Here is a 21,720-nt window from a genome sequence, read left to right as displayed (position 1 = left end):
CATTACACTACACCGTATTGTCCTTCCAACCGGAAACATGTCCTTTACTGTAGCCTCAAGTTGTCCACATAAGGAACTGATGGGAAATTGTGTGTTCTCCCACAGGACTGATTCTCCTACGCTTAGGAACTTTGGCATCCCAGAGGAACAAAGAGGAAATTCTCTAACTTATTTCTTTGAGGGCCTGGGACCCAATAGAGTGACCTGAAACCCCTTCTCTCTGCTTCTGAGGCAAGTCTCTTCACCTTCTGGGCCTGTTTCCTCCTCTGCAAAATGAGGGAATTGGACTAGGTGCCCTCCCAATTTTTTCCTGAGATCCCATGCCCTGGGCTTCCTATGGCACCGGCAACAGTCACGAGCAGGAATTGGCTTGGTTTGTTCAGCCCATCCTCTCCCGGGCCTGGTGCTCAGGCCCGCAGGCTTCCGTGCACGCTTCTCTAATTATTTCAGGCTACTAACAGAAGGATTTGTCTCGCTGAGGGTTGTTGGGATGTTCTAGTGCTACCTCTAACAACATACAGCCCTTGTGATCCTGGGTAAATCATTTAACCTCTCGGTACCCTGGGCAACTATCCAAGACTATAAGTCACTGAGAAGATTTGGCGTGTATTGATGGACAGGACATCCTTACCTGAAAGTTCCCCACACCACTGAAACCTTGGGTTCAGCTCAGATTCTCATCATTTCTCATGGTCCTAATTTAAAGGAGGGAGGCAGAGATGCAAGTGACAACTTGAGAATCGTAGTGTGTTTGAATCGAACACGTCCTTAGAGAGCTAAGCCAATCCCTTCCTCCACTCGTTTGTCAGATTTAAAAAGTGAGACTCGAAGGATCCTTCTAAGGTCCCACTAGTTAATGGTGAATGTTTGGCAGCCTCAATTTGGGGTAAAAAAGGAATAAAGGAGCTGCTAAGTCCCCAGGAAGGAAGCTCAAGGCAAATGGGTCTGAGAAGGAAAAAAACAGGAAAAGAGGCAAAGGAGGTACCAGGACCTTATGGATCTCTTTCAAGCAGAAAAGATAAAGCGAAACCTCAGGTTCCTAGAGGAGTCGGGTCATGGCTACCTAGCAGTTACTCTTTGGGAGGTGGAGTGTGGTGCTCTGACCCTGCTGGGCAATCTTGTGTTGGACACTGAGATCAACAGAGCTGGAGAGGTGATGGCAGCGGGAAGGCCACAAAAAAGAAGGGCTGAAAAGGAAGACTGCAAATCATTTAAGAGGCCACGAGAAATTGAAAAGTCCATATAAGCTTGGGGGGGAAGAGAGAGAAAGGGGAGAGGAGATAGAAATATAAAAAGAGACAGAGATACAGAGGAAGAGACACCTACAGAGAGAGAGAGAGAGACACAGAGAGACACAGAAAGACAGACAGAGAGAGAGAGACAGAGAGAGACAGAGATCCAGGTGGTGAGAAAGAGCAAGATTCTGGGCTCAGAGCCCTTGTAAAATCAGCTCCTTCTCCAAGGGGCTGATTAACTCTGGCCCTGACCTGCCACCTCCTCTCAGCCATGAAGCTGTCAAGAGGAAAATGCCCAGTGACTCGGCTCCTTCATCCTCTCTGTCTCCTCTCCCTCCCTCTCCCCCACCTTCCTTCACTTTTAAATCATTAGGACTTGACTCTTCTGCCTCTGTTTGGCTCCAGGCTAAATGAAAGCTGTTGAGAGAGGGGGGGAATAAACAGCTTGTTTGGTTTTCTCAGGGCTGGAGAGTTAGAGACTGGGCTGAAACACCTACCACACCTCCCTAAGCTGAGCCTTGGCAGTCCAAGCTCCTCCCCAACACAATGACATGCTCTGAACCCCACTCCAGCTGCTGGCTACTGTGCCTTTAAATTGCTGCTTCCAGAGGGTGCATATGGGGGGAGGTAGGAGGGAGGGAAAAATCTTCCTCCCAATCTCCCTTGTCTCTCCCCTCTAAGACTCTCCAGGGTTCGGAGAGGGCTCGCCACCCAAAGAGGGTCCCTCTCAGCTTCCCAGCCGGCCAGGGCCCTCCCTCCACAGCCTGGGAGTCCGAGGCATCGAAGGAGACTCATCCATGACACGATTATCTAAACGAGGACAATTGTAGCCCCCAACGAGTGAGGACAGAGAAGAAAAGGAGAAAAACAAGGAGAAGAAAAGAAGGAAGAGAGAAGAGGGGGAGAGAATCCCACGTCCCTGGGCTGGGGAGCCAGGCTATGTGCAGGCAGCCCAAGTTGGAGGAGGGCTTTTGACTTTTGACGTTCCCTGTGGGGTTGCCCTCTTGCCTCCGAAGCAAGGGAAGAAGGGAAGGGCATCAGTTCCTCTAAGGAATGAAAACTCTCGCTCCTGGAACCCTCTCCTTCCTCTTCTTCTGGACCCTCCAAGAGCAGGTCCTACCCAGGTGAGCAGAACACGGGCTAGAGCATGTGGCTGCATGAATTATAAAACCCCCTAACCTGATCGCATGGGAGGTTGCATGGGAAGCTGAGAGCCTAATGGCTCCCTAAGGAATGGGAGCCCGAGACCCCAACAAGGACAAGCCAGCTCCTGAGTGGGATGGTACTGTCTAGGAAGCTACCGCATTTGACCGGGAAACTTGGCCGTAACCCTGGCTAGTCAGGGCAGTGAGGGTGCTCTCGGACGTCTCCCCTCAGCCTCTCCTCTCACACCCAGCCATCTACGCAGCAATACTCCCTAAAGACAAAACATAATCACATAGACCGGATGGGCAGAGGGAGCCCTCCCTTCACCAAGGGACAGGTTTGCCAAAAGCCTGCATCTGGGGAAGCCTAAAATGAAAAAACCGTAGAACGCCCCCCTCGGCCTGGGGACCGCCTGTACATGACCGAGTACTGTCCCTTGGGTCGAGATAAATAGGGCTCACCTCCTGGGAGGGGACAAAATACTTTCCAGCCTCTCCTAGGAAGTATCCTTGCTCCCCCTCGCCCCCTCCCTGCACAATGGGTGTCGGGTAAGGATTGGAAGAAACTCTGTGCTGTTAGATGAGCAGCAAAAAAGGGATGTGACTGGGGCAGAGTAGGCTGTGAAAGGTACCACCAGAGGCACACAGGGGTAGGAACAGTCTTCCCTGAAACCCCAATCCATGCTCTCCACTGCTGTGACTGAGGGCCTCCTTGGAGATCCTTTCCTCCCCAACACGTCCGCTGGCCCTTCAGGCAGCCAGGAAACATGGAAGAGCCCATTTCCCAAGTGTGTGAATCAGGAGCATCCCGGCTTCTAGCCTAGATCCCTCCAGTGAGGAGCTGGCAGTTTCCAAAACTAAGACTCCAGCTTCCTCGTGAAGCTATATTTAGAAATAAAGAAAGTCATATTTGGCACCGGGACCATTAGAGGTCGTTTAGTATACCCCCCTTCTATTTACACAAGGAGAGAAAGTGAAGCCCCGACTGGGCAAAGGACTTGCCCAGGGTCACAGAGCCAGCTGCCGTAGAGCTCCCCTCGTGTGAGCATAGGCTTCAGTTCTGCTACTTCCTAATTTTGCTCCACAGCAGGGACTTTCTAGGAATAAAGGCGACCGGAACCCCTTAGTGCACCGAATGCCTGCCTCTGATCAACACTGGGCCTCCCTACCCAATTCCAAGACTTATGCAGCAAGAAAACTGAGAGATAGAACACAACTTCATCCTGCTAACAATGTCAGGAACAGCTCAGTCTAAAGCTAATGGGGAAGGTGACCTGGATGGGGGCCACTTTGGAACTCTGGTGCAGAGGAAGGCTCCAGCTCAGTGTTCATGGGTGGGCGGGTAGCCATCACTTGGCAATAGCACCTGGGAAGTAAGTGGGGACCTACTTCTGCTTGGTTCTCACCTCCACCTTCTTCCCTTGGTTTGCAGAACACGGCTCTGGCCATCGCTCCGGCCACCCTGGCCCTCACTCCATCAGTCGGGTGTGAAAGGGTGGAGGCGGGTCTACACTGTTCTCACCTGGAGTGGGGGGGGGGGGTACAGAGAAAAAGAGGTGTGAGCTTCAGAAAGGGCAAGACATTAACCTCGCCCTCTCGTGCATCTTGTCATACCCCAAGCCAAGTGCTGTTAGGTGCTGTGAGGTGCCAGATAGACAGGGGTGAGGAGCTGTTGGCTTTGAGACGCTGGGGCCCAGAAAAATGGCCAGTCCTCAGGACCCCCAGTCCCCACCCTGCTTGCCACTGTGGTGATGGTGAGAAGATACTGCTAGCTGCCTCGAAGGAAGCCCCCAATGTAGCTAGCTGGGTGGCTGCCCCATCTGCTGCCCAACCCCTTTGTACCTGAAGGTTTGGCTAAACCCGTGGACGTTACTGAGAGGCAATATGGCACAGTGAGTAAAGCGCTGGATCCGAAGCCGAGGAGAGCTGGGTTCAGAGCCCACTTTAGATATTTACTCGCTTTGTGGTCCTGGGAAATTCTCATCAGGTCTCTGAGTTTCATTTCTCCCCTCTGTAAAATGAGGGAATGGACTCGCTGGCCACTAAAGTCTCTCTAGCTCTAAATCTTCGTTACTATTCCATCTTCACTGGCAGGAATACGGGCAGATTGAGGGGCTTGCAATGCAATGCAAAGGAAAGAAGGGCTCCAAGAACATGTGTTAGATAGTGGAAATGCCAGGTCCCCAGAGTAGCTGCTAGCACTGGCATCAGCCCCAGGCTGGAATGGAAGAGAACGCAAGGTAGGGATGCACAGAGCTGGGGAGCCATCCTAGTGGGAAACAAGGCAGAAAAGAACCGAAGCTCTGCTACTGAACAGCCAAGCTCTAGACTGGCTGGGGCCCCCAACGGGCTCTAGCTGACAAAGCAGAGCTGCTCTCTGCCTCACCACCCCCAAGATACTTGGGTACAAACGGCCAGTTGGGTGGCTTGCCCAGATGCTTTAGATTCTGACTCCCAGGCCCCATCTGACTCTGCCATCTGGAAATGCCCACATCCAAAAGGTCTAGGCCAGAGGTTCTGTTCAAGCCCAAACTGCTGGGGCTTAAAAAATTACCTAAAGGATACCCGATGGGGCTAGCATCCCCTGGCAATTCTGCCTTTTCTGTCTGATTCTGACCCCTCAGTCTCCAGATGGAAACTGTCCAGGGGATCTTTGGGAAGCCCCCGCCCTTAAGCTCGAAGGATGAGTTGGAAGGAGTCAGAGAGGTCACCTCGTTTCCTTACCTCAGCTTCTGCCAGAATCCTGAGGTCAAGGCAACAAGCCACTCTGTGCTCAGGAAGGAGGTCCACTCTGCTTAATTAGTGGAAAGTGTCTCTAGACAAGCAGCTTAAGTTTACCTCTGAGCAGGCAGCTTCTTTCCATTCCCACTCCTGATTCGGACCCCAAGCCAGCCCTTCAGATATTTAAAAGTAGCCACCGTGCTTCCTCCAAATCTGCTCTAAGATAAACGTCCCCAAGCTCTTTAACATAACCTAATGTGACAGGGCCTCCAGAACACAGGCTGCTGGACCCATGTCCTGGACAACCTTTGCTTATCAACATCCTTCCTTAAATAACAAAGTTAGAAGGAGGGGACAGTTTAAGGGGAAACAGTAGCTCAGTTTGGGACACGTCCCAGTGACGTCTCCAACTCAACATCAGCATTTGGAGTCACGAGATCGGAACTCAGAAGAGAGATTAGGGCCGGATAGATGGATTTCGGAACCATCTGTGTAGAGATAATTGCACTCCTGGGAGTGCACATGAGCTCACTAAGGGAAACGATACAGAGGGAAGAGAAGAGGGCCTAGGACTGAGCCTTAGGGAACACCCACATGTACGGGAAGGAGAAAGATAATCGACCGAGGAACGAGCACAAGAAGCCACAGTTAGGCAGGCAGGAGAATCAGGTGAGATCCATACTCAGGAAACCAAAGGAGCAAGCACATCCAGGAGGCAGAGATGCTTAACAGTGTCCAAACTTGCAGAAAGGTCAAAGAGTAAGATTGGTGCTGTTGTGTAATTCGGGGTCGTGGACCACCTTGGTCAGAAGCTAAGTTCTGAGAAATTGAGCCAATGGGCAAGGAGAAGGGAGAAGGATGTTGTTATGAGTGAAGTAGGCCTTTTCTTTGCATGATCCCAGAGCATTTGCAAGTGAGATTCTACTCTCTCTAGGTTGCAAGCCGAGGGGTATCAGCCATTCACGAGGGGGAAGGCTGAGTAGAAGGAAGGGGATGGGGAAGAAATATTTAGCCACCGATTTGCAATCTCCCCTCACTAGGTTGGCTTCGGGGAAAGAGGAAGTCAAATCTGCCTCCAAGAACATTCCTCAGCCCATGTCACCCTCTGACTTCCTGGACAAGCTCATGGGACGAACATCCGGATACGATGCTAGGATTCGGCCCAATTTTAAAGGTAATTTGCCTTTGGTTCTTACGGGAAGCCTGGGGACACACTAGCACCCGACTTGTACCTCTGTTTTCTAGCAACATTAAAGGGAATGATGGGAAAGGTAGTAAAACTGGGCTCTTCTGTCATTCCTTGCTCTTACAAGCTCAATGCTGCCATCAGTTCCCTCTGGACTCAGCCAATTATTGCCATCTTCCCCAATCCTTTCCAATCCCCATCACTGCCCTTAGCCTTAACTTCCCTCGCTTGGCTCTCTATATGCTTTTGGGAGAAGGCCGAGGAGGGCAAAGGAGAAGAGTAAAGGCATCCGGCAAGAAAGAGGAGAGGGAGAGGGAACTCATTGGCTGACTCCACTGTCCCTTAAAGGATCCAGTAATGACACTGTGGTTGGTATCCTCAGGGCCGCCTGTGAATGTGACTTGCAACATCTTCATCAACAGCTTCAGTTCCGTCACAGAAACCACAATGGTAAGTAACAGCCCCGAGTGCCAGGACTCCCCATTCTCCAGCTCCCAATCCCCTGACACTGCAAGGGATACCCCCAACCCACTCACTGGCTTTCTCTTTCCTGTTGTGCTACCAAGGCAAGAAAGTACTTTCTACCATCATACACTCTCAACTGAAAGTAGCCAGAACAATACTCTAATCCATTCCTTGCCAAAGACAGGGACCCCTTCCCCCTTAAATGTCAAGTCTTTCTTCTTTCTCTGATTTCATGGCCAGGAGCACAGACTCTTTAACAAGATTGGCCTGTGGATTCCCCAAATTGAAGCCTTACTATTCAAATCGTCAATGTCCAAAGGTCCTATGGCAGGAGGTAGACATTACAGAGCCTCATATGTCTAAGCAGCAGGAGCCAGAGATTCAGTGGCCCAGCTCGGCTCAGGCCAGCCTCCTTCCCCAGTGGAAAAGAACCACTTTCCTGATGCTCTGAGCACACTTCCACGTACAGACTCCACTGTTCTTTAGAGGTACGAGGGTGCCTCAAGCTGAACCAGGAAGGCCACGTCAGGGTGTCCCGGCTGCATCTGATACGACTGCTTCTTCCCCTTCCTTTTCCCCCCTTAGGATTACAGAGTGAATGTCTTCCTCCGGCAGCAGTGGAACGACCCCCGCTTAGCGTATCTGGAATACCCAGATGATTCCCTGGACTTAGATCCTTCCATGCTGGACTCCATCTGGAAGCCAGACCTATTCTTTGCCAATGAGAAGGGTGCCAATTTCCACGAAGTGACCACCGACAACAAGTTGCTTCGGATCTTCAAGAACGGAAGCGTGCTCTACAGTATCAGGTGTGGGCCAGGGTGGAAAAGGGAGCCCTTGGGGAAAGAGGGAAGCATGGACCATGAGGAAAATGAAAGATCAGCCATTTCTTTTGGCGTGTCTGGAGTTGGTCAGTTGAAGCTGTTGGCTTGAAGCTGGGTGGGGAATATGATGTGAGGATGGTTGTATCAACATCACTATCACTCCTCATCTGTCAGGGTGACATACACAAGCCAAAGGCAAGAAGGTCTACCAGGGAGGCAGAGGGTGAAATGATATTGTTTTACTCTCCCTGAACTGATAAAGAGGGTAAAGTGCTAGACCCAGAGTCAGAAAGATATGTGTTCAAATCTGGCCTCTGACATTTCCTAGTCACGTGACTACTAGTCAGCCTCAATTTCCTCATCTGTAAAATAAGAATCATAGCTGTAGCATTTACTTTGCAAGGTTGTCATTAGACTTAAGTGATACAATAGATCATAGAGCCCTTTACAGACTTGAAATCGCTCTGTCGATATTCATAATCATTATTATTATGTCTGGTTCTGTCAGGCTAACTCTGGTCTTGTCCTGCCCAATGGACCTCAAGAACTTCCCCATGGACATCCAGACGTGCACAATGCAGCTGGAAAGCTGTGAGTACTTGTGGACTAAAGAGGTACAATTAGGAGGGTGGCCCTAAGTATCTCTCCATCAGCCTGCTGTGGGCTCAAAATTCCACCATAGGCCACTCTTAAGATTAAAGTACCAGAGCCCCTTGCAAATACAAATGTAGTCTTCTGAGAAAGAGGCTTGGGAAGACCTGAATAAACATTCCCCCAGTGAACTGTGACCTCAGGAAGGGAGGCCAAAGTCTAGCGCCTAGGGTTCTGATCAGTCCTGCTAGGGCGTGGTAGTAGGGGAGCTCACTAAAGGGCAAGGGGGAGAAGCAAACCCCAATTCCACTTGCTTACAACTGTACCTTGCTCTGCCCTATACCTCTGATGTTACTAGGTATGACCTCAAAGTCAAATCTGTCCCATTTCAATCACACAATCCAAAAGCACTGCCAAATAGGTGGGCTGCCTGTCTGCACTCATTGTGCCCAGGTGCCTCTAGAAGCACAAAGGTTGCACCTATGTACCCAACGTGGTGAGGCTTTCTATATGGTGCGGTCACACACTGGCTATTCCCATGACCAAATGTGCCAGGCTGCACATCCGGGAATTGTTTTGGGAAAACTGGATTCCTGAGGGTGGTGGACTTTGGGAAATTCTAGCTCAGGAGCTGATCCTACAGAGTTTTCGTGCACTACTTGCCACACATGCACACTCAGCCAGGTTCTTGATATCTAGGAGGCGCCCATCTGTTCTCTTTGACATCCTTTCAAAGAGATGGCTATTATCTGGGCACCTCTCTGGGATGGAGGAGGCAAGTTAAAGAGCTGGATGTCGGTAGCTTTCTCCTCCGGGGGTCCTGGATGTCAGATGGGAGAGCTTCCCCTGAAAAGCCTGCTGCAATGAGTGAGAAATGCCTCGCACTCACGCCTTGTGCAGTGTCAGCCAGGGCAGCATCTTCAATGGCCACTTCCAACATGTGCGTGCGGGTGCACACACACACACACAGACACACACACACAGACACACACACACACACTGTGAGACCCTGACCCTCTCTGTCTCTTCTCTTTCAGTTGGTTACACTATGAATGACCTTGTGTTTGAGTGGCTGGAAGATGCCCCAGCTGTGCAAGTGGCTGAGGGACTGACTCTGCCCCAGTTTATCCTGCGGGATGAAAAGGATCTCGGCTACTGCACCAAGTATTACAACACAGGTAAAGCCCGAAACCCTTCATTAGCTCTGAACCACAGGCCTGGGCCTGCTCATTGGGGCCCATAATGGCCTCCACGGCTCCAGGACAAACTGACCTTAGGAGCTGAGCCGCAGAGACTAGTCCACCTTGTTCTGGGGATCAACAGAATGAGAGGGATACAAGTGATGTGTCAGTGACTTAGAGTCAGAGTCTTTGTGCTACGCTGAAGGCGAGAGACAGGTTCTTTCCAGCAGAAATGAAGGTTAGGACTGCCCCCCGCCCCCCCATCACTGCCAATTGTCTCCTCCTGATGACTCCTTAACTGAGCCCTAAGGTGTAAATCCCAGAGTTGGAATAAAAAAGCACCTCCAACCAGGCACATAAGAGTTTCGAGAGGGAAAATGGAAAAGAGAGAGGTCCCAAACTCAGGGAAGAACAGTGATTCATTGTAGAAGGCTCTCCTTTCCATAAATCCAACATAAAATAAGGCAAGGAAAACCTGAAAGAATCTGGGATCAAAAAAATCAAGAGCTAAAGGGATGAATGGCCAGAGCCCAAGGAAAGAAGTCTCCATTCCAGAGAAGAGATGGGATTGGCAAGAGTGTCTGGCACTGCCCGGGGACAGGAGAGTCCTGGCCACATCTCTGCCAGAGCTGAAGAACAAACAGTGATCTCCCACCTCCTTGTCCATTCAGCCAACCGTACCTTCCCCCGGGAGCTGCTCTGCAAACTGCCACACGATCAAATTAAGTCAATTTTCAAAGCAAACAAAGAAAAACTAACAACCAAGGGAATGTGTCAGGTTCCTATGCTATGAGATTTGCTTCCCAGTGAGCCAGCTAGTGCTGAGCACAGCCAGCTCTCACTGGGTGCCCTTCCTCATACAGGCAAATAGGACTGGGAAGCTCTAAGCTCTGTAGAGATGCCAGGTTTCCCCCTGCATCTGGTACTGGAACGGCACTGTCTTTAATGGCCTGGCTTCTTTAGTGCCCCCTAGGGTAACTGGCATCACCTTGGGGAGTAGGCAGCCAATGAGCATTTATTAAGACGTTACCATGTGAGAAGCAGCACTTATTGGAATTTTGGCTGTATTTATTTCATTCCAGTTTGATTTATTTTAATTGTTAAAACTTAAGTTTGTCGAGCAGTAGATATTACTCGTTTAATTGATGATATACTTCAGTTTAGTCAAGGAAGGTTATTATATGTGGATGTAAATAAGAGATTTAGTGTCAAAGAAGGAGGAAGAGAAGGAAGAAGAGGAGGAGGAGAAGGAAGAAGAAGAGGAGGAGAAGAAGAAGGAGGAAGAAGAAGAAGAGGAAGAAGAAAAAGAGGAGGACGACGACGAGGACAACAATGATTTGACAAAGAAGAAGTTACTATGTGCCCGGTGCTGGGCTAAGTTCTGGAGATACAAAGAAAGGCAAAGACAAGGTTCCTGTCCTCAAAGAGCCCACGGTCTAATGGGAAAGACAAGGGGCAAACAGCTACACACAAACAAGATAGATCCAATATAAATGAGAGGTCATCTGAGAAGGAAAAGTTCTAGGAAGAAGACAGGAAGCCAAGAGGCAGAGGTGAGGAGGGAGAATGTTCCAGACAGAGGGGACAGTTTCCAAAGAGGCATGGAGGCTGCAGATGCAGTGATGGAGGCTACAGATGCAGAAATGGAGGCTGGAGATGCGGGGATGGGAGTAAAGAGCAGCAAGGAGGCAAGTGTTAGGGGACCAAAGCATGTGGAAGAGAAGAAAGTGTCAGAAGACTGAAAAGGTAGGAAGGGCTTGAGTTGGGAAGGGCCTTCAAAGCCAAACAGGATTTTCTATTTGATACTGGAAGACAGAGAGAACCACAGGATGGGTTTAAGTGGGACGGGGATGAGAGGGGTGATGATCAGATTTATGTTTGGATTTCTTTCACTCTGGAAGCTATGTGGAGGAAGGATTTGAATAGGAAGAGACTTAAGACAGGGAAACCAGTTGGGCGGTTATTGCAATACTCCAGGCATAAGATGCAGATGGCAGATATGACAACAGGTTGGATAGTGGCGTAAGTGAAGATGAAGAGTCAGGGTGACGCTGAGGCTGTGAGCATGGGTGACTGGGAGAATGGGATAACAGAGTAATATAGAGCCATGAGGAGCAATCAGGAAATGGAGGAGAGAGGAAGACCGAAGAGAAAGATGATGAGATCCGTCTTGGACAAATTGAATTTGAGATGTCCAAGGAGAAACTGGTGACGTGAGATAGGAAGATAGGAAAGAGATTAAGATTGGATTTTGAGATACGGGCATCACTGTAGAGAGATGATAATGGCATCCACATGAGCTGATGTGATCACCAACTGCTTAGTGTAGAGGGAGGAAAAAAAAGGGGCCCAGGACAAAGCCTCATAGGAGCCCCACAGTTAGTTGGCACAACTAAGATGAACACTCAGCAAAGACACTGAGGAATGGTCAGACCGGGAGGAGAAGTGGGGGGCAGTATCAGAAAAACCTACTAGGAAAGCAGAGAGCATCCGGGAGGAAAGGCTGATTACCAGTGTCAAAGGCTAAAGAGATACATGAACTAATGCTGACTGAAGTGGGTAGAACCAAGACAACCAAGCAACAAGATGATGCTATGATCAACTCTGATGGACGTGACTCTTGCCAACAATGAGGCGATTCAGGCCAGTTCTAAGTCTTGTGATGGAGAGAGCCATCTGCACCCAGAGAGAGGAATGTGGGAACTGACTGTGGATCACAACATATTTTCCCTTTTTGTTATTTGGTTACTTTTTGTTTTTTCTCATTTTTTTTCCTTTTTGATCTGATTTTTCTTGTGCAGCATGATAATCGTGGAAACATGTATAGAAGAATTGCACATGTCTAACCTATATTGGATTACTTGCCATCTGGGGGGGGGGAGAAAAATTTGGAACACAAGGTTTTTGTTGAAAACTCTTTGCATGTATTTGGAAAATAAAAAGTTATTATTTTTTTAAAAAAGGCTGAAGAGAGGTCAAGAAGGATGAAAGTTCATTAGACTTGGCAATTAATAAATCACTGGTAACTTTAAAGAGAGAATATCAACTGAAAAATGAGGAGAGAAGGTGGATTGTAGAGGGTTTAGAAGACAGGGAGGGGAGTCAAAGTGGATGTAGCAACTATAGATGGCTTTCTTTTTATAGGAATTAAGCTGAGAAGGAGAAGAGAAACACAAAACAGGAGCTAGGGAGGATGGTCAGGTCAAGTGAGGATTTTTTAAGAATGGAAGAGAAATCAACAAGTTAGTAGGCATCAGAGAAGAATTCGATAAATGAAATAAATAAAAGAGAAAGAGAGAGAGTGATGGTAGTGAGGATCTGCTAGAAAAGAGAGGAGGGCATTGGATGAAGGATGGAAAAGGGCCACCTCTTCCCAAGAGAAGGATGGTGAAGGAATAGTGAAGAAAAATGCTGGGTAATACAGAATGAGGAGAAAGGGGAAAGAGAGAGTTCTCATAAGATGGTCTTAAGGAAGTATGAACAAAGGTTTTTGGCTGAGAGGATGAGAAGAGTGACAGGAGGGGTCCGAGAAAGGACAAAAAGGTTTGGAAAACTATGGTCAGTGGGGTAGCAAGTCGAATACAGAAGAAGTGGCTTCAGGCAATGAGGGCCCAATTGAGATTACGTAACATAAATTTGTAACAGACCCAATCGGCATAGTTTATTACTATTTCCATCTCCCTTCAGCAGCAACTCTCTAAGAGGTGACAAAAAGGACTCCACTAGTCCCAAAATGGCATCTAGTAAGTGTTTAGTATGTGCCAGGCCCTGACTTCTTGGAGGATTCCAGGTCACCTCTGTGAGTATGCGTATTTAGTGAGATTGAGGCAGAAGACACAGAATTGTGAAGGTCTCAGTCATACCATATCAATGTCAGGCATGGATGTAAACACTGACCTGTAGGCCTAGGACCTAAATTAGCTCAGTGTGGCCACTCTTCCTTGATGTATTTGTCAGCCACGGGAGGGAGACAGAGATAGTGTGGGAGTTACCATGTTGAGTCTGTCCCAAAGAGAGACAAGGCTACTGCCAGTCAGCTGTGGGCCAGAGGGGGCATCTGGGGCTAATCATCTCTTTTTTTGGCAGGAAAATTTACCTGCATAGAGGTGAAGTTCCACTTGGAGCGCCAGATGGGCTACTACCTGATCCAAATGTACATCCCTAGTCTGCTCATCGTCATCCTGTCCTGGGTGTCTTTCTGGATCAACATGGATGCCGCCCCTGCCCGGGTGGGCTTAGGTATCACGACGGTATTGACGATGACGACCCAGAGTTCAGGCTCCCGAGCTTCTTTACCTAAGGTGAAGGAACACATTGGAACATAGTTTTTACACAAGATATTTCTCAGCTAGCTCACGCTCTCATGCTGACCACGGTCAAATTCAACTTAATCCAGTTCCAATGAACAAACATTTACTAAGGATTTATATAATACGTGCATGAGGCAATTTGATGTAGTAGATAGAGGGCCAACCTGAGAGGCAGGAAGATTGGATCCAAGTCCTGTCTCTGAGACATACTGGCTGTGTGACCCTAGACAAATTATTTGGGCAATGACGTCAAACTTAAATGGAAACTGATTCCTGTTGGTTTCATAGTCACTTAGAAAACCACAAATTCATATGTTCTATGTTGAATTATATTTTTATTCTCTGTTAAACATTTTCCAATCACATTTGAATCTGGTTCAGGCTGCGCTTGGGAGTTTAGCCAGAGGTTTGGTACCTCTGCTCCAAATCTCTAAGTGGCAGAGGTGTCGATCTACATTGCTAGAAAGAGCTTCCCTAGACCAATGAGATCCTAGGGCAAGGCAAGGACGGATAGGTATGTGTACAGTCCCATGCTTGGCGGGAGGGGATGTGGGGGGAAGTAGGGGGCACTACTAGGGTTAAAAGTGCTAGAAAGTTAGGTAGCAGAGAAGTTCAATGCTTCCTGGTCCAGTCAAAGGAGAAAATTGCAGACATTAGAGAATCTTTGACTTTTATTCCTTGAAAAGACCTCAGAATTCATCGCATCCAAGCCACTTGTACTATACTTCTAAAGAAGCTAAGATCTAAAGATGGGCAGTCACACCTTACAAGTTAAAGCATTAGATCTAAAAGATTCCAATGATTGCTATAGGCTTTGGAGTCACCATTAATTAATTTCTCAGTCCCATTTCTCTGAGTCAAACCATATTCCACACGGATTGTCCAAATCCTGAGGTTCTGCAGGAATATTGTGGTCATAAATTTTGCTCGAAGGAAGTGGGTCTCTAGCTAGGCCTTGGAAAACTTTTTGGCACCCAAATGTTTATTCTCACAGGGCTTGTTGAAATGAGATTTATGTTTATGGTTAGAAAGACCAAGAGTAAATCTGGTGGCTTGATCAGGGAGCTTATTCTTGCACCTGTGTATAAATACAAGCCCTGGGCTCTTCCTAGTCCCTGGCTTTCCAAAGTTCAGAGAGGAATGATCAGAGAGGTAAAAATGGAAGGCAAGGAGAAGTGAGGGAATCCAAAGGGACCTCAGTCAGTGACATTCTTTGATGATCACAGAAAGTTAGTCCATGGAAATGTTCCCTTGATTAATATAGGTAGAGGGAGCTCTGATATTTGAAAAAAAGAAAACTATGGACCTACTCTATGGGCCTAACACCGTTGAGTATATGCCCTGGTGATTTTGCAAAATAAATAAACAAAAGGTCTTAGATAGAGGGAGTGAAAGGATAGAAACATTTACTGGCCTTCCTGAACAGCTTCAGACTGAGTCCTAGAGAGTCCCATATTAAAGAAATGGGAAAGGGATAGAGAGAAGACAGACGTCAGCTGGACCCAGTCGGTCAAGCCGGAGGTGATAGGAGTGACATAGCTGCTGGTACTGCTGGGGCAAACAAGCCACTACTCAGACATCCGTAGCCTGCCCACCCATCTGGTAAGTTTTCTGGATGGAAAAGCATAGTAACAACATAGCATAATCATTAGGGAAAACGGGGGCAGAGACTGTGGAGAGAGGGAAAGAGGCTAGGTTGTTCTAGGAAGAAATCAGACATGGAGAACACACTGTTCCCTTCTGTGTTTCTTGGGTTGTTTCACTGTTGAGATTGAAAGAGTGAACTAAGGAAAAGTGCCGCAGTTTCTACCTCAGGCTTGCCAAAAGAACTCCCTTTTCCGGTCCCCTCCTGTGAACATACACAATCCATCTGCTCTCAGAAACCACTTACTTTGTTTTCTCATTTGGAAGGAAATGGCTTTTTTTTTCTTCTTCTACTTCTGTTTTGCAGCATCTGGCACTTCTTGGTCAGATTCTAATGGCTTTTCGTTGGTTCTGTTGGCCACAGAGAAAGCCGCAAATGTGTACCCTAGCCCAAAAGAGTGAGGAGCCCCGAGGAGCCTTTTCTTTAGATCATTCCTTATGAGTGGCTATTTCCACTCCCCTGGGATCAAAGAAAGCATCTTGCCATCCATGCCCGGTCCTGATGTGGCTTGGGAAGGACAGGGCCATGACCTCTCCCCGGGGACTTTTGTTTTGAATGAAAGGACCTGGGAGGAAGATGGAGGAAAATGTGAAAGCTGCTCTAATGTTAGGGAACCCCAGTGCCCTTCTTAAGGAAAAAGATAGGGAATTTGCTCCTGGGATCCTTCCAATCATAGTCACTGGTGAGAATATCAGAAGTCCTGGGATGTGTCTCCTCCCCCCACCCTCAGAGTCAGAGAGCTGAAACAGGGGACTAGGTCAATGAAGGAGAGGGGCAGGTAGCCTAGTATCTAGGCGATGACTCTGAGAATCAGGAAGTTTTATCTTAAAGTAAATGTACAGGGATATAAATATAGAGAAGGACCCCCCCACCAATCAGCACAAAGAGAAGATGTTCTCGAGCGTGCAACAAAATAAATGCAGGAACCAGGGCTGGGAGAAGACGAGATACAAAAGGAGAACAGGGCATCAGAAGTACAGAGGAGCCAGGGTATTGGGTATCGGTAACTCTAGATCTGAGCTGAGCACAAGAGTGTATGAAGCGCCTTTCTTTCCAAGACTTCCCGGCACTTCCCAGATCTTGCCCAACACTAGCTCATTATTTAACCTCCATCAGCATTGACTGAGGCCCCAGAGCAGTGCATGGCACTAGGATTAACTGCTGGTGACATCAGACAACATTGTTACCTTTTAATAGATGGAAAAGTAGAGATAAAGTAAGATGTTAGGCTAAATTTTCGAATGAGATCTGAGTTTTGTGCTTTAGCTTCATTGACTAGAGTGTATAATAAGTCAGGTGAAGGGATGGGAAATAAAGCCAAACTATGAAAGGGTTTGGGTACCAGACTAAAGACTTTAAATTTGCTCCCAGAGGCCAAAGGGAGCCACTGAAAATTCTTGAGCAAGGGAGTGACATGGTAAGATCTGTGCTTTATGAAGGTTGTTTTTTTTGTTGTTGTTGTTGTTTCCCATAATAGTTGGGAGACTCTGCCTAAAGGAATTTCAGGTCAGTAAAGGTTGGGGAAACCACACAGTAGGACCAAGGTCAAAAAGAGGCAGGATGGTACCATAGAAAGAAGACTGGCTCTGGACTCAAAGGTTGTTGTCCTTCAGTCACTTCAGTTGTGCCTGATTCCCTGTGATCCCATTTAGGGTTTTCTCAGCAGAGATCCTAAAGTGTTTGGCCATTTCCCTCTCCAAATCATTTTACAGATGAGGAAAAGGAGGCACACAGGGTGAAAGGACTCGCCCTGGGTCACACCGCCTGCTCCAGATCTAGTGCTCTATCCACTGCACTACCCAGTTACCCCAAACCGAGATATTTTTTTCCTCTTAGAGATCTTCTAATGGTAGAGATGAAGTGTCAGATGCTAGAAAATATTGGTGGCTTTCACTGAAATTCACAGAAATCATTATTGCCTATCTGTAGTCCAAGCTCTTCTTCTTCCCCAGGGAGAGTGAGTGAGCCCCAGATAACTGGCTAATTCAATTCAATGAAGCACATTTCTGATGCACCTACTACGTGCTAGGCACCATACTAGGCTCTGGAAATACAAAACCAAATTGAAAAATAATCCCCGTCTGTGAAGAACTTGTATTCTATGGAGGAAGGAGAGGATTGAGCAGGGGTATAGATAAATAAATAAACATAAAACTGATGCAAATAGCTCGCAGTGGAAAGGAAAGGGACTAACATTTGGAAAAAACGATCAGAGAAGACCTCTTGCAGGAATTAACTTCAGCTGAGTCTTGAAAAGAGTCAAGGATCCCGAGGGGCAAAAGTAAGGAGTGAGTGCAAAGGTACAGACGAATTGGGGTACGGGGGTGGAAATGTCACCTATGGGTAACATCAGATGACCAGGTTTGGCTGGAATATAAAATTTGGGAGAGGGAGTAAAATGTAATCAGTTTGGAAACATAGATCTTTTTAAAATGCTAAAGGGAGCATTACATCCTAGAAGTAATAGGGAGCCACTGAAGCTTCGTGAGGGACAGAGAGATATGTCAGCCGCAATTTCTTATGGAGGAAAAAGATGAGGAATGGAGCCTGGCTAGGAAAAAGCCTAGCATGGTACCTTCCACATAGCAAGTGCCTTTTGAAAGGGGAAAGGAAAGAGAAGGAGGTAGATCAGGAGGAAGAAGTGAAAGAGAAAATTAGAGAAAAATCAAGTGAAGTGGTCAATTAAGAGAACAGATTAAACTAGATAATCTCCGGGTCCTTTCCAACCTCAATGTTCTATGAATCTGCGAGCTTTGTGATGGGGTAGAAACATAAGACTGGGAGGTGGGATTCTTGTCCTGCTTGAAACTAAGCAGTTCTGTGGCCTGAAGTGAGCCATTCTCTTTGGTGTATCTTGATACGAGAGGGATGACTTCCATGATTAGCTCTCCAGTTCCTTATCTATAAGATGGGGGTCCCAATGTACCCCCAAAGAGCTGCTGTGGGACCAGATGAAAGCCCGGATATTCAGTGCTCTGAAAAGGGGAACGCATCATGATGTTATCTGGTGATTATCTCAGTTAAGAAAAAGGCAGTAGGAACAAAGGGAAATAGAAGGAAGAGAGATGGACAAACCCTGGGCAGCCATATGTGTCTTTCCAATCAAGAATACAACTAGGGAGCTGGAGGATAGCTCAGGGATGGGAACGGGAGAGGGAGGGGAGGGGACCGCAGGGAATCCCAATGGATGCCTCAGTTGGTGTTGCAGGTGTCCTACGTGAAGGCGATTGATATCTGGATGGCAGTCTGTCTGCTGTTTGTATTTGCTGCCCTGCTGGAGTACGCCGCTGTGAACTTTGTCTCCCGCCAACATAAGGAGTTCATACGCCTTCGAAGGAGGCAGAGGCGCCAGCATATGGTGAGTATTTCCATTTGCAAGTCAGCATGCCCTCCTCCACTAGCTCTGTCCTCTTCTTGTGACTTATTTCCTCCAGTTTCTGATGCTTTCTTATCCACACTAGAGTCCCGGAGATTAGTTGGGGGGGTTTCTAACTGGAAGAAGCCGGTCATTTTAGCATCAGCTCTCTCTGGCGCTGGTCAAAAGAGACAGCTTCCTCCCTCCTTTCACGTCTGGCAGACCCAGCAGTCGGACAGGATGCTCCTACCTTGTATTTGGCCAAACTGGGGATGGCCTCACATTCAAATGGCTCATTAACCTGGGGCTGCAAGCAGTGATGTTTAGTGGAAAGAACACCAGGGTGGAAATCGTGAGATTTCCGATCTGGGCCCGACCTCAACCCAATAGCAGATGGATCCTGGTCAAGTGAGCGTGTCTCTAACTTGTTTCTTTTATCACTACAATACTCTTCAAGGTTGATGGGAGGACTGAACTATAAAATGGAACGCAAAAACTTGTAAGGTTTTCTTGCTAGTATGTCACGCTGCCCCCATGTGATTGTGCAGCTTATGGTCGTCCACTCCCCCCACTCCCACCCCCACCCCCGGTCCACTGGGGTGCCCCTGGCTGCCGTAGGCAATAGCTACCAGCTGGCAATTCAAGGGCCAAAAAAGCATGTTTCGAGGTAAAATGTTGCCGAAGGGACTCTATGATCCCCTTGGGTCTACACTCTGCCAACTTGCCCTGCTCCGGATAAAAGCTTTCATTATGAACCCTAGAGGAGGAACGGGAACAGTTCGATTAGGAATATTTTCTGGCATTTCTGTTCTTTGTTCCCTTTTCTCTCAAGGAAGAAAAAAAAGTTTCCACCTGGGAGAACCAGGAGATGGACTGTGTTGTCATGACAACGGAGATGGCCTCTCTCCATCCCCTCTCTGGAAAGAGGCACTTGTGATCACCTGACAATCCAGTCCCCCTTTCCCCCCTCCCTGCCCCAGAGCCAGGGTGTTGGGGAGGGAAAGGATTGTGTTGTCATGACAACAGAGTTGGTCTCTCTCCTCTACTTTTAGAGAAGAGAGTGTGGTCATGTTGTTATGACAACAGATGTGTTCCTGAGACACTCTTCTGGGAAGGAAGTGCAAAATGATGAACAAAAGAAAGAACCCTAGTTGTTTTGTGCTATGGGCTGATTGCCTGGTGCAGAGGGCCAAAAAGATTTGATCTGTTCAGAACCAGTAGCCTGCTAAGAGCCACTTAACTAGGCTAAGAGCTCACAGCTTCTCTCTCCGCCTGATCTAGAGACCTTACAATCTGAGGTAACAAAGCCAGAGATGATCCCTGGAGTTCAAGTGGCCAGTGAAGGATTCCAGTCTCTGGCTCGAATCTCTGAGGACAAAGGACGCTCAGCCTGAGCCAAATTCCTTCCCCTCCGGCCCCGAATTCCTTCCTCCCTCTCGTCCCCTCGCCTAGTCTGCTGTGGCCTCTGCTAGGCCCAAGGAGCTCAAACACTCAAACTCGAGTTCCTAACGGCTGACCCCGGTTTGGGATTCAGAGAAGACAATTCCCTGTCTCTTAGCCTTTCTCTTGGACCATCTCATAGTGCTCATCGTCTCTTTCCTCCATTATCAGAGCCCTGGGTGGAGCGGCCTCTAGTGGTCAAATCCATTTTGGCATCTCCCCATAATTCACTACAGCTAGAAGGTTATGAATCCACCTCCTCATTTTTCAGAGCAGGAAACTGAGACCCAGGGAGGGCAAGGGGCTTGATCAAGGTCACACAAACAGTAACACACCTATGATTAGAAACCAGGTCCTGACTCTAAATCCACTGTCAGCTAGAATTTGAAACCGGGTTTTCCTGTCTCCTGGTGAATCAATCAAGGGACATTACTTGCTTATTAGGTCGAGAAGCAGGCCTAGTGTACTCTGGGATACACAAACAAAAAAAATTAAACAGTCTGTGGGCCTCCTCAAGGAGCTGGGGATGATGGAAAAGAATCAGCATTTATTAAGCACCTACTGTTTGCCAGGGACACTTTACAAACATTATCTCATTTGATCCTTACAACCCTGAGGGGGTTGCATTTTATAGTGAGGAAACTGAGGCACACAAAGGTGAAATGACTTGCTTAGGATCACACAGCTAGAAAGTGTGTGAATACACTTTTGAATTCAGGTCTACCTGACTCGAGCATCTGTGCACTATGGCGCCACCTAGCTGCTGCTGCATTCTAAGCACCAAGCTCTTTCTAGCACATCCTATTTCTTTTCCCAATTTTCAATTCCAGATAAGTTCACCCCCAACTTTTAGACCTTCCCATGCCAAGCCCTGCTCCTGTAGGAAGACCTAGAGTGGACTAGTAAAAGGCCAGACAAGGAAGATGATGGCAGCAGCCCTCCCCTAGGCCTCCATCTCTCTCCTTGAAGCCATTTCTTCCATAAAAGGGGAAGCATTTGGCAGAGCAACGCGCCACTCCCCTGTCCTGTTTTCATTCGCTCCCCAATTGTTGGAACGAAACGGGGATGAGCATTGAGCGAGCAAACTAGCCTGGAATCCCTTTGGTACAGACTAGCCCGCACCCTATGACGTGGCCTGCCGGAGCTTGGCTCCCCTCTGAAGCGCCAATTCCAGGCTTGGGCAAGGCGCTATCAACTCCTTTCTGTCCTCTCCTTTTTTTGGCGTGCCAACTATTCCCACTGCCAGGTACCTCGGGTTGCCCTTCCCAACAAATGCCCCCGATGAGGTCATGCCATTTGTCCCACTGAGCAAATGAGCTAGCGGCCACAAATTGCCTCGAACCGAGGGCCCGAGACCCCAGGGGAAAAATCAGGCAGGCAGGCAGGGCTTAGAGTGTGTGACTGTAGAGAAAGATGGTAACAAGCAGGACCAAGGCCAGAGGGCTGGGCCTCTTCCTCTGGGGCAGCTCGAAGCAGGTGTGACTTCTCTGTCCTTGTCCTCTTCAGCCGCTAGAATGGAAGCCCTTTGAGGCAGGACTTGTCTTTGTATTCCCAGATCCTGGCACAGCAGGAACAGTGGTTGCTGAACTGAATTATGGTTATAAAGTGGTCTGTTCCTGAAG

The 21,720-nt window shown here is 48.1% G+C and overlaps 1 protein-coding gene across 1 annotated transcript; it reads left to right on the top strand.

Moving 5' to 3' along the window:
• The first annotated feature begins 1,874 nt into the window (after window positions 1-1,874).
• LOC127543163 (glycine receptor subunit alpha-4-like) lies at window positions 1,875-21,718 on the top strand. Its single transcript, XM_051969179.1, has 9 exons — window positions 1,875-2,359; window positions 6,142-6,275; window positions 6,670-6,737; window positions 7,338-7,561; window positions 8,085-8,167; window positions 9,205-9,345; window positions 13,435-13,649; window positions 18,512-18,661; window positions 21,605-21,718. Exons 1-9 carry the CDS (start codon window positions 2,289-2,291, stop codon window positions 21,716-21,718), a joined length of 1,200 nt encoding a protein of 399 aa, XP_051825139.1. The 5' UTR covers window positions 1,875-2,288.
• Window positions 21,719-21,720: the final 2 nt, after the last annotated feature.

The sequence above is a fragment of the Antechinus flavipes genome, chromosome X, assembly GCF_016432865.1.
Source record: "Antechinus flavipes isolate AdamAnt ecotype Samford, QLD, Australia chromosome X, AdamAnt_v2, whole genome shotgun sequence".
Lineage (NCBI taxonomy): Eukaryota > Metazoa > Chordata > Mammalia > Dasyuromorphia > Dasyuridae > Antechinus > Antechinus flavipes.
The sequence above is the reverse complement of the archived record's forward strand: the minus strand, read 5'-3'. Positions and strand labels throughout refer to the sequence as shown.

Bases quoted from the DNA above. Each gene is read 5' to 3' on its own strand.
- LOC127543163 (XM_051969179.1), top strand. From the start codon at position 2,289: ATGAAAACTCTCGCTCCTGGAACCCTCTCCTTCCTCTTCTTCTGGACC. The intron at 2,360-6,141 runs GTGAGCAGAACA...TCCCCTCACTAG, and splicing joins CAAGAGCAGGTCCTACCCAG to GTTGGCTTCGGGGAAAGAGG. The intron at 9,346-13,434 runs GTAAAGCCCGAA...TTTTTTTGGCAG, and splicing joins CACCAAGTATTACAACACAG to GAAAATTTACCTGCATAGAG.